The 13,977-nt window shown below is 39.5% G+C and overlaps 1 protein-coding gene across 2 annotated transcripts in view; it reads right to left on the minus strand.

Moving 5' to 3' along the window:
• The window catches only part of LOC126210428 (sortilin-related receptor-like), a 204,193-nt gene that overhangs the window by 27,452 nt on the left and 162,764 nt on the right, over positions 1-13,977 (minus strand). The window contains exons 29-30 of one of the 2 annotated variants that reach the window (XM_049939659.1): positions 10,785-11,068; positions 1,733-2,221 (exon numbers count right to left, since the gene is read on the minus strand). In XM_049939659.1, the coding sequence (XP_049795616.1) occupies positions 2,218-2,221; positions 10,785-11,068 (288 nt within the window). In that variant the 3' untranslated portion in view covers positions 1,733-2,217. Of the gene's footprint in view, positions 1-1,732; positions 2,222-10,784; positions 11,069-13,977 lie in introns of those variants that run through there. The other variant, XM_049939658.1, reaches the window with a different exon arrangement.

The following is a 13,977-nucleotide window of genomic DNA, read 5'->3' on the forward strand; positions in this document are numbered from 1 at the left end:
CGCAACCCACGGTTCCTTCATCAGGAAAGAGGGAAGGAGAGGGAAAGACGAAAGGATGTGGGTTTTAAGGGAGAGGGTAAGGAGTCATTCCAATCCCGGGAGCGGAAAGACTTACGTTAGGGGGAAAAAGGGATAGGTGTACACGCCCCCCTCTCCACCCACCACACACACACACACACACACACACACACACACACACACACACACACACATTCTGGGAGTACGCATTAGGAGTGATTTAAAATGGAATTATCAAATAAAGTTAATCGTTGGTAAAGCAGATGCCAGACAGATTCAATGGAAGAATCATAAGGAAATGCAATCTGAAAACAAAGGAAGTAGGTTACAGTACGCTTGTTTGCCCACTGCTTGAATACTGCTCAGCAGTGTGGGATCCGTACCATATAGGGTTGATAGAAGAGATAGAGAAGAACCAACGGAGAGCAGCGCACTTCGTTACAGGATCATTTAGTAATCGCGAAAGCGTTACGGAGATGATAGATAAACTTCAGTGGAAGACTCTGCAGGAGAGACGCTCAGTAGCTCGATACGGGCTTTTGTTAAAGTTTCGAGAACATACCTTCACCGAAGAGTCAAGCAGTATATTGCTCCCTCCTACATATATCTCGCGAAGAGACCATGAGGATAAAATCAGAGAGATTAGAGCCCACACAGAAGCATACCGACAATCCTTCTTTCCACGAACAATACGAGACTGGAATAGAAGGGAGAACTGATAAATGTACTAAAGGTACCCTCCGCCACACACCGTCAGGTGGCTTGCGGAGTATGGATGTAGATGTAGATGCCTTCCTTATTTGCAATTATCAGGAACCCAGTAACCTTCTCCTGTTTTGAAAAAATGAAGCAACTCCCATGTTTGCAACATTTTGCCAGTAATGACAAGGTCATTGTTGTAGTGGATAACTTTTTCCAGACTTCTACAACTGTGTCATATGACATGTTGCACATCATTGTTTGTGTGTCAACTTGAGCGGTATTATGTAGAGAAGGACTCATAAATGTGCAAAAGTTTAGGTATTTATTTTCTTTTTTTCTAACCAAAGGTATGAACTTTTATGAGTGCCCCCTCTTACAAAGCCCACATCTCACCGACTTAACTGCTGCTTATCAATCTTGAATGACTGCTAGGTAACACTAATATGTAAGAATCAAACAATGAAAAGTCCAAGATTGTTACTAATAGGTAAGATACAGCGGATGTCAAGAAAAGCTATATTATACAAGTATGAGAGCATCTGAGATTAAAAGTTTGCATATAACACATTTTCTTGAGAGAGAAAGTCTGTCCACAAATCAGCACAGATTTAGAAAGTATTATTTCAAAAAAATGGCTCTGAGCACTATGGGACTCAACTGCTGTGGTCATAAGTCCCCTAGAACTTAGAACTACTTAAACCTAACTAACCTAAGGACATCACACACATCCATGCCCGAGGCAGGATTCGAACCTGCGACCGTAGCAGTCGCACGGTTCCGGACTGCGCGCCTAGAACCGCGAGACCACCGCGGCCGGCAGTATTATTTCCACGCACACACTGGGTGAGGTGGGTGACAGGAGTAACCGAATCAATAAAAATCTAACGACATCAAGTGGTGCTCGCTCTTTTATGGTCACTGCCAACTTATGCTATCAGACAACACTGAATTCAAAGAATGCTTGAACAAAAGCAAAAATTATAGAAGATGTTATCAATCAATGAGATGTGTGTAATTGAGAGAAAAAAATCTGATTTATTGACACATAAAGGAGCATTAAACACAGAATTGTAGACAGCAATGAAACAGCATACAAAGCCAATCAACATACTCATGTTTCGACTTCTAGTGATTCAAATATCCCCACTGGCAACTTAACCTAGTTTCATTTGAATGCCCATATAGTATGAACATAGTGTGGAAAACATGTTGCCAAATAAAAAAGGGAAGAATGGAGATTTAGCATTTAGCTCTGATATGATGCAACATATGAACATTTTGAGTTAAATATTGCAGGATGAAGACACATAAGAGATGTATGACCAAATTTTAGGATGTTTTAGTGGAATACAATTTCTGTGAGGATTTTCCTTGACTTCACATGGCTACTTATATAATTTATTTATTTATTTATTTATTTATTTATCTATCTATCTCTCATGTTCAGTGGGAGCATGCAAGCCAGAGCTACTTAGTCATGGTGAAAGACTGTACAGTTTACCTGTAAAGAAAAAAAAACATTAAAGAATTAATAAAACACAAAATTATGAAAGAGTATAAAAAAACATTACAGAGAAAAGTTCTGGAATTTTTTAACTAGAATCTGAATACTTGGAAAGTCCTCTAATCTGAGTATTTGGGGTTTATCACTTTTTTCCCCCCAATTTTGCTGGAAGCCTATTGGGAATGAAATCTGCTGAATTGTGTACATATTTCTGTAAAGTGCTTGAGGACATATTATCCAAGTGCGTTCACTGAATGATTATTGCTATTTCTTCTGACTGAGTCAATACCATGAACAACAAATCACTTACAGGAATATATACAGGAATGACATTTTTTGAACCTTTGGATCTACATATCACTGTGAACAATTTTTTTCTACAGTGAAGACATCTACCAAAGAAGTTTATTGGCAGATATTAGCTTAAATGTTTGTTTTCAAATTAGCAGCTCTGTATGTGGTACTTGACACAGATATTTTGGCAACAGGGAAAATTAACTACAGTCATTAGTGTTAACTTTTTATCTTTAGTTTTGTAAATAAAATTGACAGAAATTGGTGTCAATGCAAACTTCAGTTAGTGGTGTTCACATCATAATACTTTACTGGCCCAAATATAACAAGCACTCTTTCAAAACCTATCTGTACGAAGCGAAAATGAGGATAAGGAGAGCAATGAGACAAGTATTCAAAGCCTTTGAAGTAAAATTTTATCAACCAATCTGACTACAAAACTTAAGATATTTTTGTCTTACAGAAAATCAGTAAGCAATTTGAAATCATCTATTCAATCACTCAGTGACCATACTGCCACCAAAATGGACATTAAAGACAGAAGGCCGAAATACTGAATTCGGACTTTTCCAAAATTGTTTCACCACGGAAGATCATAATATGTTCCTTCCTTTCAGTCATCCTACGAATGTCGAAATGGCAGATATTAAGATAGTGGATTATCAAATAGAAAACTAACTACAATAACTTATTAGTGAAAAGGCATCAGGACAAAGAATGAGTAAAGTACCTGTGATATTCTACAAAAATTATGCAGAACAACTTGCTCTGCTTCTAACAGCAGTTATCATAGTTCGCTGGAGCAACAAAGGTACCTCGTCACCAGAAAAAAAAAGCACAGGTCATTCCCATTTTCATGAAGGGTCATGCACATTATTATAGACCTATGTCATTGACTATCAGTTGTGCAGTTATGGAACATGTTTTATACTTAAGAATTATGACATTTTTGAGAACGGAATTTCCTCTATCAAAATCAACATGGATCCCCCAAACAGAGATATTGCAAAACTCAGCTCGCTCTCTTCCTCAAACAAGATTCACAGCACTGTAGACAATGGCAGTCAGGTTAATACCATGTTCTTTGACTTCAGGAAAGCCTTTGACACCATCCTATACTGCTGCTCAGTCATGGAAAAGAAAGAGCTTCCTGAATATTGGACCATTCTGAAACTTGAGTGATGACTTCCTTGTGGACAGAACCCAACATATTGCTCTTAATATAACAAAATTGACACATGTAGATGGAATATCTAAAGCACCCGCAGGAAGTGTGACAGGACCATTACTGATAACAACGTACATAAATAATCTAGTAGAAAGCTCTTCAAGACTGTCCACATATGATACTGTTGTCTATCAGAAACAAGCAATGGTAGAAGAGAGTATCAATTTGCATAATTACGTACAGAGGATTGATAAATGGTCCAGGTTGTGGCAGCTGTTGACGAATGTCAAATTTAACACACTGCTCATAAATAGGAAAAGAAATTCACTACTGTAGATGTTGTAATGTCAAGTTTAACACATATATTTCAGAACGACACAACACATATAAGTCACAGAGTAAGTTGACAAGCAAGACATGTGTACACGTTAGCATTCGAATGAGCACTGAGTCCCAGTCTAGCGGCCGCTGCTCGGCTGGCCGCTTAGGTGGTGCAGCTGCTGCACGGCTGGCAGACAGCGCCGCACGTAGAGGACGCGCGTAAATGCGCGGCGGCGCTTTGAATGATCGGCGAGTCACAACAGTAGAATTACACTGTTGATGACAAATTTCTGGAAACAGTATCTACTGAAAAATATCTAGGAGTAACTATCCACACCTACTTTAAGTCGTGGAATGACCACATAAAACAAATTGTAGGAGAAGCAGGTGTCAGATTGAGAGTCCCAGGAAGAATGTTAAGGAAATATAACTCATCCATGAAAGAAGTGGCTTACAAGGCACTCGTCTGACCTATTCTTCAGCATTTTTCTTCAATTTGTGACCCTTACCATGGTCATCCTATCTGTCCAGTCTTGTGTTTCTGAGGGTAAGAATTTCATCGCCCCATTTCGATCACATTTCTGTGAAATTTGATAATTTGTTGGTAAAAGATTCTGGTAGTTGGTGCTGGGGCATGTTTGCACAGGGTATAACAGTTGCATATTGCCAGCAATATATCTGAACAGTGTTACACAGCAACATTGAGCTTACATATTGCTGGCACATGTGGTTCAACATTAATGGCCACTATCGGCCAGAAATATTTGGTAACTCATATCTCGGCCAGAAACGTGCAAACGGTACCATACTGTTGCCACAAAATGGATATACATGAACTAGAAGTAGTGAGTGTGGCTGTCCTGCTTTTACATTACACAAGGAGTAAAGTTAGAGAGAACAAGAGGAATAGGACTTTGTGGATGCATTCTTAAGTAAGTGGAATGCTTCAGAAAATTTAACTCGTAAACTGACACTGGATACATATCTTTTCCAGAATTTCACCAGAATATGAGAACACAATTTTGAATATATGTGCAAGCAATAGGTGCAACACAGAGAAGTGCGTTTTGTCATGGGAGCGTTCAGACGGCACGAGAGCGTCACAGAGGGGTTCAACAAACTGCAGTGACTGATGTTAAAAGACAGACATCATGGATCACAGACAGTCTACTATACAAATAATGAGAGAGTACTTTCCTCCGACATACATCTTGCAAAATGACCTCAATGAGATACTGACAATCGTTCTTCCCAAGGACCATTGATGAATGGAACAGGGAAGAGAGGATCAGTTAGTGGTACAATAAGTACCCTCCACCACACACCATCAGGTGGTTAGTGGAGTACAGATGTAGATGTAAAATTCAGCCATGAAAAATTGAGGTGCAGCTTATCTGGGTGATACCAATGTAGTTTCACACTATGGGAACTTAAACTGCACTGCTCACTCCTCAGTTCGTAATGGGTGAACAATGACATTTGTGTTTGGAAACTGCACAACGTATGGTACGAAGAATGTAACGGTTGACATTTCCTTCAGCTAGTGATTATTATAGCACTCACATTTCACTTATTTTACAGAGACAATTTACCCCACCTAAAATATAAAATTTAGTCTTCGGCCAATGTCAAAAGAAAATCTTCAACAAACTTTGGAATTTGGCAAAGGTATGATCCACATTTCAAACTTGCACTTATTCATTAAGTGAAGAGTGCATCTAATAGAGAAGTTGGCAGGAAGTATGGTTTAGATGAATCTGATGTGAGGCATTCGCTCGTATTGGACAATAATCTGCAAACTGCTGTTTCATTAAGGACATCCTACAGAGGGCCAAAAGACAGGAAATATTCTTAAACTGAAGCTAGGGTTCTTTCATTTGAACAGAATGAAAGTACATACAGGGTACCTATCTCTTCACAAATATTCAGATAAAGGCCTGTGTAGAACTGGCTCCTAAATTCGATGATGCAATGTGACTGAAATACACAGCAATTTATGGGTATGACCAGGCAAAAGTGCTGATGTTGCACATTATTTCAGCTAGTTGCTGAGGTCTTGCAGGTGTTGTCCACCAAAGGCGAAGAATGTTTCAATTTCAGGGCAATGTCTATTTCTGTCTCTGTAAATGGTTCTTATTTCTCCTACAGACAGTTTTGCAGTCACATGTCTAACCGAAAACCATACAATTTCATTTTCATTCAAAGTTTGCGCTCATACATCCAGACATCTGTTTTGTTAAACGTTAGTAATTGTGAGTTCTTTGCGTATAGCGAGAGAGAATTGGACAAATGTGAGAACTACAGATTTCATAAATATGATTCATGTACGACCAGAGCTACAGGGCATTGAAAGTGATGTACATAAAGATGCCTTATCGTGAGTTTTCCGTGTGCCAGAGAACAAAAATGAAATGTAAATAAAATCTGTATTCTTATTTCAAACTTACCATCAGTCCTTCAACCAAAGGATTGCATACTTCTCATGCCAAGATACTTATTGATGAACAGTGCGCTTTAAAAAGGTAGATCAAACTTCTCTACAAATCACCAGTAGATAAAAACCAAAGGGTGATTGCCAATCTGGTTCTAACTGTTATACACTCTCATCTTTATAACACTTTTAGCAGTTCTTGGACCTATTACTTGTAAGAGATATTCAAAATTGTATTCTGATATTCTGGTGAAATTATGGAAGAGATATGTATCCAGTGTCAGTTTATGAGTTAAATTTTCTGAAGCATCCCACTTACTTAAGAACGCATCCACAAAGCCCTATTTCTCTTGTTCTTTCTAACTTTACTCCTTGTGTAATGTAAAAGCAGGACAGCCACACTCACTACTACTAGTTCATGGATGTCCATTTTGTGGCAACAGTGTTATGCCCTGTGCAAAAATACCTTAACACAAACTACCAGAAGCTTTTACTGACAAATATATCAAAATTTCACAGAAATGTCACTGAAATGCAGTGATTAAATTCTTACCCTCAGAAACACAAGACTGGAAACACAGATAAGATGACCATGGTAAAGGTCTCAAATTGAAGAAAAATGCTGAAGAATAGGTCAAACAAGTGCGTTGTAAGCCACTTCTTTCGTGGATGAGTTACATTTCCTTAAGGTTCTTCCTACGAATCTCAATCTGACACCCGCTTCTCGTATTTGTTTTATGTGGTCATTCCACAACTTAAGGTAGGTGTAGATAGTTACCGCTAGATACGAGGGCTATCCACAAAGTACATTACATTTTGGAATTAAAAATAAATAAAGTATTGGAATTTTTTTTAATTATATACAGATGAAAGCCACACTTAAATACTACTTTTCTACATAGTTGCCATTTAAATTAAGGCACTTATCATAGCAATGGACGAGCTTGGAAATTCCTTCGTCGTAAAATTCGGCTGCCTGCGTCTTCAACCACGTGGCGACTGTCTTTTGGGACAGAAAAGGTGTGATTTTTGTGGATTTCCTGGAAAGAGGCACTACAATAAACTCTCAAAGGTATTGCCAAACTCTGCACAACCTCAGAAGAGCAATACAAAACAAGCGCAGGGGAAAGTTGGGCTCAAAGATCTTGCTGATTCACAACAACGCCCGGGCCCACACGGCAAAAACCACTCGTGAAGTTCTCGAATCTTTTAAGTGGGAGTTGTTTCCCCATCCGCCGTGCAGTCCCGACCTGGCACCGAGCGACTGCCACTTATTCCCAGCAATGAAAAAGTGGTTGGCTATGCAGCGTTTTGATGACGACCCACAGCTTCAAGAAGAGGTAACCATGTGGTTGAAGGCGCAGGCAGCCGAATTTTACGACGAAGGAATTTCCAAGCTCATTCATCGCTACGATAAGTGCCTTAATTTAAATGGCAACTATACAGAAAAGTAGTATTTAAGTGTGGCTTTCATCTGTATATAATTTTAAAAAAATTTCCAATACTTTATTTATTTTTAATTCCAAAACGTAATGTACTTTGTGGATAGCCCTCGTATTTTACAGTAGATACTGTTCCCAGAAATGTTTCATCAATAGTGTAGTGTATGGCATTCCGGCCCACCCAGAGTTGGCGGTCAAGAGTGCATGAGGTGTGCCAGTCTGCGTGTATGAATGGTGTGTTGTTTCTCTTGTGCTGATGAAGGCTGTGGTCAAAAGCTTTATGTAAATATTTTTTTTTAATTTTGCCTGACTGCAACTTAACATGTCTTCTATACGGTAAGTAGAAATTTATCTTTCCCTACATTGTTAATAATAATAGTCATTATTTGTGCGCACTTCTGACTCTGGTGGTTATGTGTTGCCTTTCTACCCTGTCCATATTCTCAGTGTTGTGTGTTCATCCAGCACAATGCAGTAGCACAAGGTGTGTGCGCGTGCGCAAACGCGCGCACACACACGAACGCATGCTTGCACGTACAAAAGTATGCTATTTAACTGCTGCATCACTTTACTGATCTCTCCAAATGGCACCGTTTTTAGTATAATTAACTAGCAAAAATATTGGGAAATGTGATATCACTGAATATGGTTTTTCCAAAGTAAAAGATTCCTTCATTACTGTGGTAAAACGAATTTTTGTTGTGGAAACCAGCAAGCTTATGAAAAACATGAAGGGGAAATACTTCAGGCAGAGGTGAAGGAATACTGAAACACAGTGGATTGAACCTTCAAACTAGGCTAACAAATCAGTGCATGTAACTCTATGCAAGTATGTGTACACAGTTCTAGTTTCTTGTTTCAACACTAAGGTGACTACTGATGAACTGTATTAGTGCTGACATGGCAAACGGCCTGTTATGTGTATTCAGGAATATCAGGTCTCAGCCCCATAGATATTCTAAAGGGATACAAACTATTCCTTAATTGTCCGCAGGTCATGGTCTCGCAGTCGGATTCTCGCTTCCCGAGCACGAGGTCCCGGGTTCGATTCCCGGCACTGTCAGGGATTTTTACCTGCCTCGAGATGATTGGGTGTTTGTGTTTTCCTCATAATTTCATCATCATTCATGAAAGTGGCGAGACTGGACTGAGCAAAGGTTGGGAATTTGTATGGGTGCTGATAACTGCGCAGTTGAGTGCCCCACAAACCAAACATCATCATCATCATCATCATCATCATCCTTAACTGAGTGAAAAAGCACCTTTGCCAACAGGAAATGTGGACACTGTCAATTCTCGTGTTGTCTTGAAGGTAAATATAGACACCCAGCGGCCATCTGCATACAACAGCAACATGTTGACAGACTGGCAGCATAATTTTTCAAGAGAGAGATTTGAAGTTCATGCTTTCTTTTGAAAAGTTTTCAACAGTGTATGGTTGTTGAGCTATTTTTTCTTTAACTGATTACAAGATGGTGATCTAACAATAGTGGGGATTTGTTTTTTCTTTAATTAATTTCACCAGCTTTGTACATCTGATTTTCAATTTTCTCTTTTTTAATTTTAACTTACTGGTACACATGTTCCTGATGTATGTTTGCATTTTCAGCTGTTTTGAATATTTAGTTTACTGTTGACAGTCAAAAAGGTTATGTGTGTTTTCAAGTGCTTGGCGCATTTTTACTTCATAGACTTTGCATTAAATTTTGCTTGAAAAATGGCATAAATGCAGCACCGCACTTGAAAAGTTGGCTTTTGGCAAATCTGCTATGAGCAACACAAGAATTTACAAGTGGTAATCATTTCTCAGAGGGTCAAGAAGACAATGTTGTCAGTAACTGATGTGCTAGGGAATCCAGAGCGGTCATCGTCTTTAAGTTGGAAGAAGTAAAGAAAATGGTCCTGGAAAATTAGCCAAATCACTATCAGAGATGTCGCTGATAATTGTTTTTGGATGTTTTGGGCATGAAACATGTAGCAGCAAAGTTTGTTCCAAAATTGTTGAATTTTGACCAAAAATGATATGGCATAGACACCACTCAGTAATTGCTGAATGAAGTCAACAACAATCCAGAACTTCCAAAGGTTATAACAGGTGACAAAACATGGGCAAAATGGTATGACGTGAAACCAAGGCTCGATAGTACCAATTAAAACTGCCTGAAGAGCCAAGACCGGCGCGGGGGGGGGGAAACAAGTTTGACTGCATGTGAAGGTTCTTCTCACTGTTTTCTTTGATTGCAAATGGATAGTGCATCACAAGTTCCTGCCTTAATATCACACTGTCAATGAAGAATACGAGCTGGAAGTTGCATGCCATCTGGGTGAAGTAATCTGAAAAAAATGACCAGAATTGTGGAAAAACCACATGTGGAAATTGCATCACAAAATGCTCCCACTTAGACCTCAATGCTACTTCATGATTTTTTGTCAAAAAATCAAACCGTTATGTTGCCTTAGGCACTGTATTCACCGGACATCGTCCCCTGTAACTATTCCTATTCCCAAGGATGAAAAGAGCCATGAAATGATCTTGTTCTGCCACCAGAAATAAGACAAAAACAGAATTGCTGAACAAGCTGAATCATCATAATGAAAATCGACTTAAATAAGTGCTTCCAAGACTGGAAAAAGCACTGGCACAAGTGTATCATATCTGAGGGGGATTACTTCAAAGTGGACAAAGTTGATGTTGAATAAATGAAGGTTCTTTAAGTACAATAAAAAATTCCTGTTTCTATTTGATTACACCTTGTATATTTAATGGGAGGAGTTTAAATTATTTCTTTTTTCCCAATAATTTAAATAAATTTGATCTGTTATAACAGTAAATAAAATTAACTGAAAAATACAGCAATAAAATAAGAGAAAAATAAGGAATGTTGTACAGACTTCTGTCCTTACCTCGTATTCAGCATTTCATTTGGTAGCTGAGGTTCCTGCCAGTACACTAGAATTGATTGGTTGGCTGCTTCCATGGCCTTGATGCTGTGTGGGACGGGCAAGGGTGCCGCGTGCCACACAGGGGGATAAGCCGCCACCTTCTTGGCCCCCACAACATCCTGAGCAACTTCTACATGGTACGATCCACCCCGTGCCACAATCAGCTGATGGCTCAGGTATGTTCCCGTGGTATTACCCAGACGCACACTCGAGGACTTTTTCAAGTTCACCTCGGTCACAGTAATCTGTAATAGCAATGCTCTTATTTATTCTCAGTTCCAAATGAAGTTTGCAATTAATAAGATACAGAAAAGTCCCTTCAGGATTCGGTGAGATGCTGCATTGTCACACGTATTATTTAACCTTCTCCCTGAAAAAGTTGTATGAGACATGAAAAGCCCAGTAAATCTGCAAATGCTGATGATAGGACAGATATTTCAGTTGAGAGAAGAACTGATAAAAACAGTGGAGGAACTGAGCAGTAATGCGGGCTTACGAATCGGCACAGAAAATAGATAAGTGATGGAACTAAGTAGAAGGATGAACCACAACGTGCCTGAGAATTTACAGGTGGAAGAGGCAAAGTTGAAAATAGTTAAGGACCTTAAATACTTGAGATCACACTTCAGCCACAAGAATAATGTCCAGTCAGAAGGAAAGCAATAAATCGCTAATGCTATAGATCCATTACAACAGCCTAAAACCAGTTATGAAATCAGGGTAACCCCAACAAAAGTTAAAATGAAGGCATACACTGAGGTGACAATAGTCATAGGATACCTCCTAATATAGTGTCGGACCACCTTTTGTCCGGAAAAGTGCAGCAACTCGACATGCAGTCAGAAGTCTCGTGCAGAAATACAGAGCCACGCTACCTCTGTGGCCATCCGTAATTGTGAAACTGTTGCTAGTGCAGAATTTTTGCACAAAGTCACCTCCCGATTATTTCCCATAAACATCTGATGCGTGGACAACTCATTTGCTCAAACGGTCTACAATGTTCTTCGAACCAACTGTGAATAACTGTGGCCCGATTACATGGTACATTTTCATCCATAAAAATTCCATCGTTGTTTGGGAATGTGAAGTCCACAAATGGGTGCAAATAGACTCCAAGTAGCCACACAAACATTTCCAGTCAATGATCCGTTCAACTGGAACAGAGGACCCAGTGCATTCCCTGTAAATACACCCCACACCATTATGGAGCCCACGCCATTTTACACAGTGTGTTGTTGACAACTTGGGACTGTGGCTTCATGGGGCCTGCACCAAACACTAACCCTTCCATCAGATCTTTCAAACTGAAAACTGGACTTATCCAACCAGGCCACAGGTTTCCAGTCATATGGCAGCCAGCCGATATGGTCACCAATCCAAGAGAGGTCCTGCAGGTCATGTTGTTAGCAAAGGCACTCTCATCAGTCGTCTGTTGTCACAGACCATTAACTACAAATTTCACTGCACTGTCCTAACAGATATGTTCATCATGTGTCTCACACTGATTTCTGCAGTTATTTCACGCAGTGTTGCTCGTCTGTTAACACTGACAAATCTACAGAAAAGTCGCTGCTTAAGTGAAGGCTGTCAGCCAATATGTCGTCCGTGGTGAGAGGTACTCTCGGCATACTCTTGACACTGTGGATCTTGTAATATTGAATTCTCTAATGAAATGGAATGTCCCATGCATCTAACTCCAACTATCATTAGATGTTCAAAGTCCATTAATTCCTATTGTGAAGCCATAATCACATCAGAAACCTTTTCACATGAACGCCCTGATTACAAATGACAGCTACACCAATGCATTGCCCTTTTATACCTCATGTATGCTACCTGTATTTTATTTATTTATTTATTTATTTCTTGTTCCGTAGATCCAGTTAGTGAGTCAATCACAAGGATATGGAACGTGTCAAATCGTACAGGTTTCAATTTAAACTTACAATAAATACAAGGGCAATTCAATGGCAAATTGTACATAGTTTAAGTAAGACATACTATAAATACAGTAACAGATACAATGTCAGCTAGATAACATAACAACCATTTGACAGAAAAAGGAGTTTAAAATAAAGGTTAAAGATAAGAGCACACCTGTAAGTGTGTATATGTGCATATTGCTGTCCCACGACTTTTGTCACCTCTGTGTACGATTACTATAATTGCCACAGTGCTGCTACATGGTACAGAAACAGAGTACCATCACGAGTGGTAGAGAAAAACTGATGGTGTTTGACAGAAAGATCAAGAGGAAGAATTTGGGGCCAGCAATTGAAGGAAGTGGGTGGAGGAGACTGAAAATAGAGGAAATATATGCTATGATGAATCAGCCCAATATTGTACATACTGACAGGTTAAGTGACTACAATGGGCTGGAAATGTCGCGAGGATAACAGATGGTGCCATACCGAAAGAAGTGTTGGTGGGAAGGCCATAAGGAAAGTGCCCCCAGGAAAAATCAAGAATATGATGGGAAGATGGACCACAGAAAGATATGCATCAGCCAGAATTCAGAAAAGTGGATGGAAAATACACAGGACAAGATCTGGTGGAGGCAGTTTGCAAGACCAGTGCACAATCTGCAAGGTCACCAATTGCTGAGGGAAGAAAAAATAATTTTTTTTAGTACCTTGGCTGGATGGAACACAAATAATGAAATTAGTGAAGGTAAATGCTCATTGTACAATTCTAAATCAAACCATCTGGGGCAAAAAAACATGCACAACTCACCTAAACTTGGCCACAATGCTTCGGCATCTGGAGATGACAGTCAGTCAGTCAGTCTCTCTCTCTCTCTCTCTCTCTCTCTCTCTCTCTCTCTCTCTCTCTGTGTGTGTGTGTGTGTGTGTGTGTGTGTGTGTGTGTGTGTGTAGGCTGTGACTGAAAGACACATCTGGGTGGCTTTAAATCGTGCCTGTCTGCTACTTGACGTGTCTTCTCTACAGTAAGTAGCAATCTAGCTACAATGCTGATATTCCTGACTGGAGTTTCCATTTAGAAAAAAGTTTGGTTTCTTTTCTGTACCCCTTTTAGTATGCAAAAATATACATACATTTCCTGATGAAGGGTTGACTGATATGCATCTTGTGTTTTGGTTCACTGAATGCTACAGAAGAGCAGCATGACAATGTTATGTTGAGCTGTTTCCATA

The sequence above is a fragment of the Schistocerca nitens genome, chromosome 10 (genome assembly GCF_023898315.1).
Source record: "Schistocerca nitens isolate TAMUIC-IGC-003100 chromosome 10, iqSchNite1.1, whole genome shotgun sequence".
NCBI lineage: Eukaryota > Metazoa > Arthropoda > Insecta > Orthoptera > Acrididae > Schistocerca > Schistocerca nitens.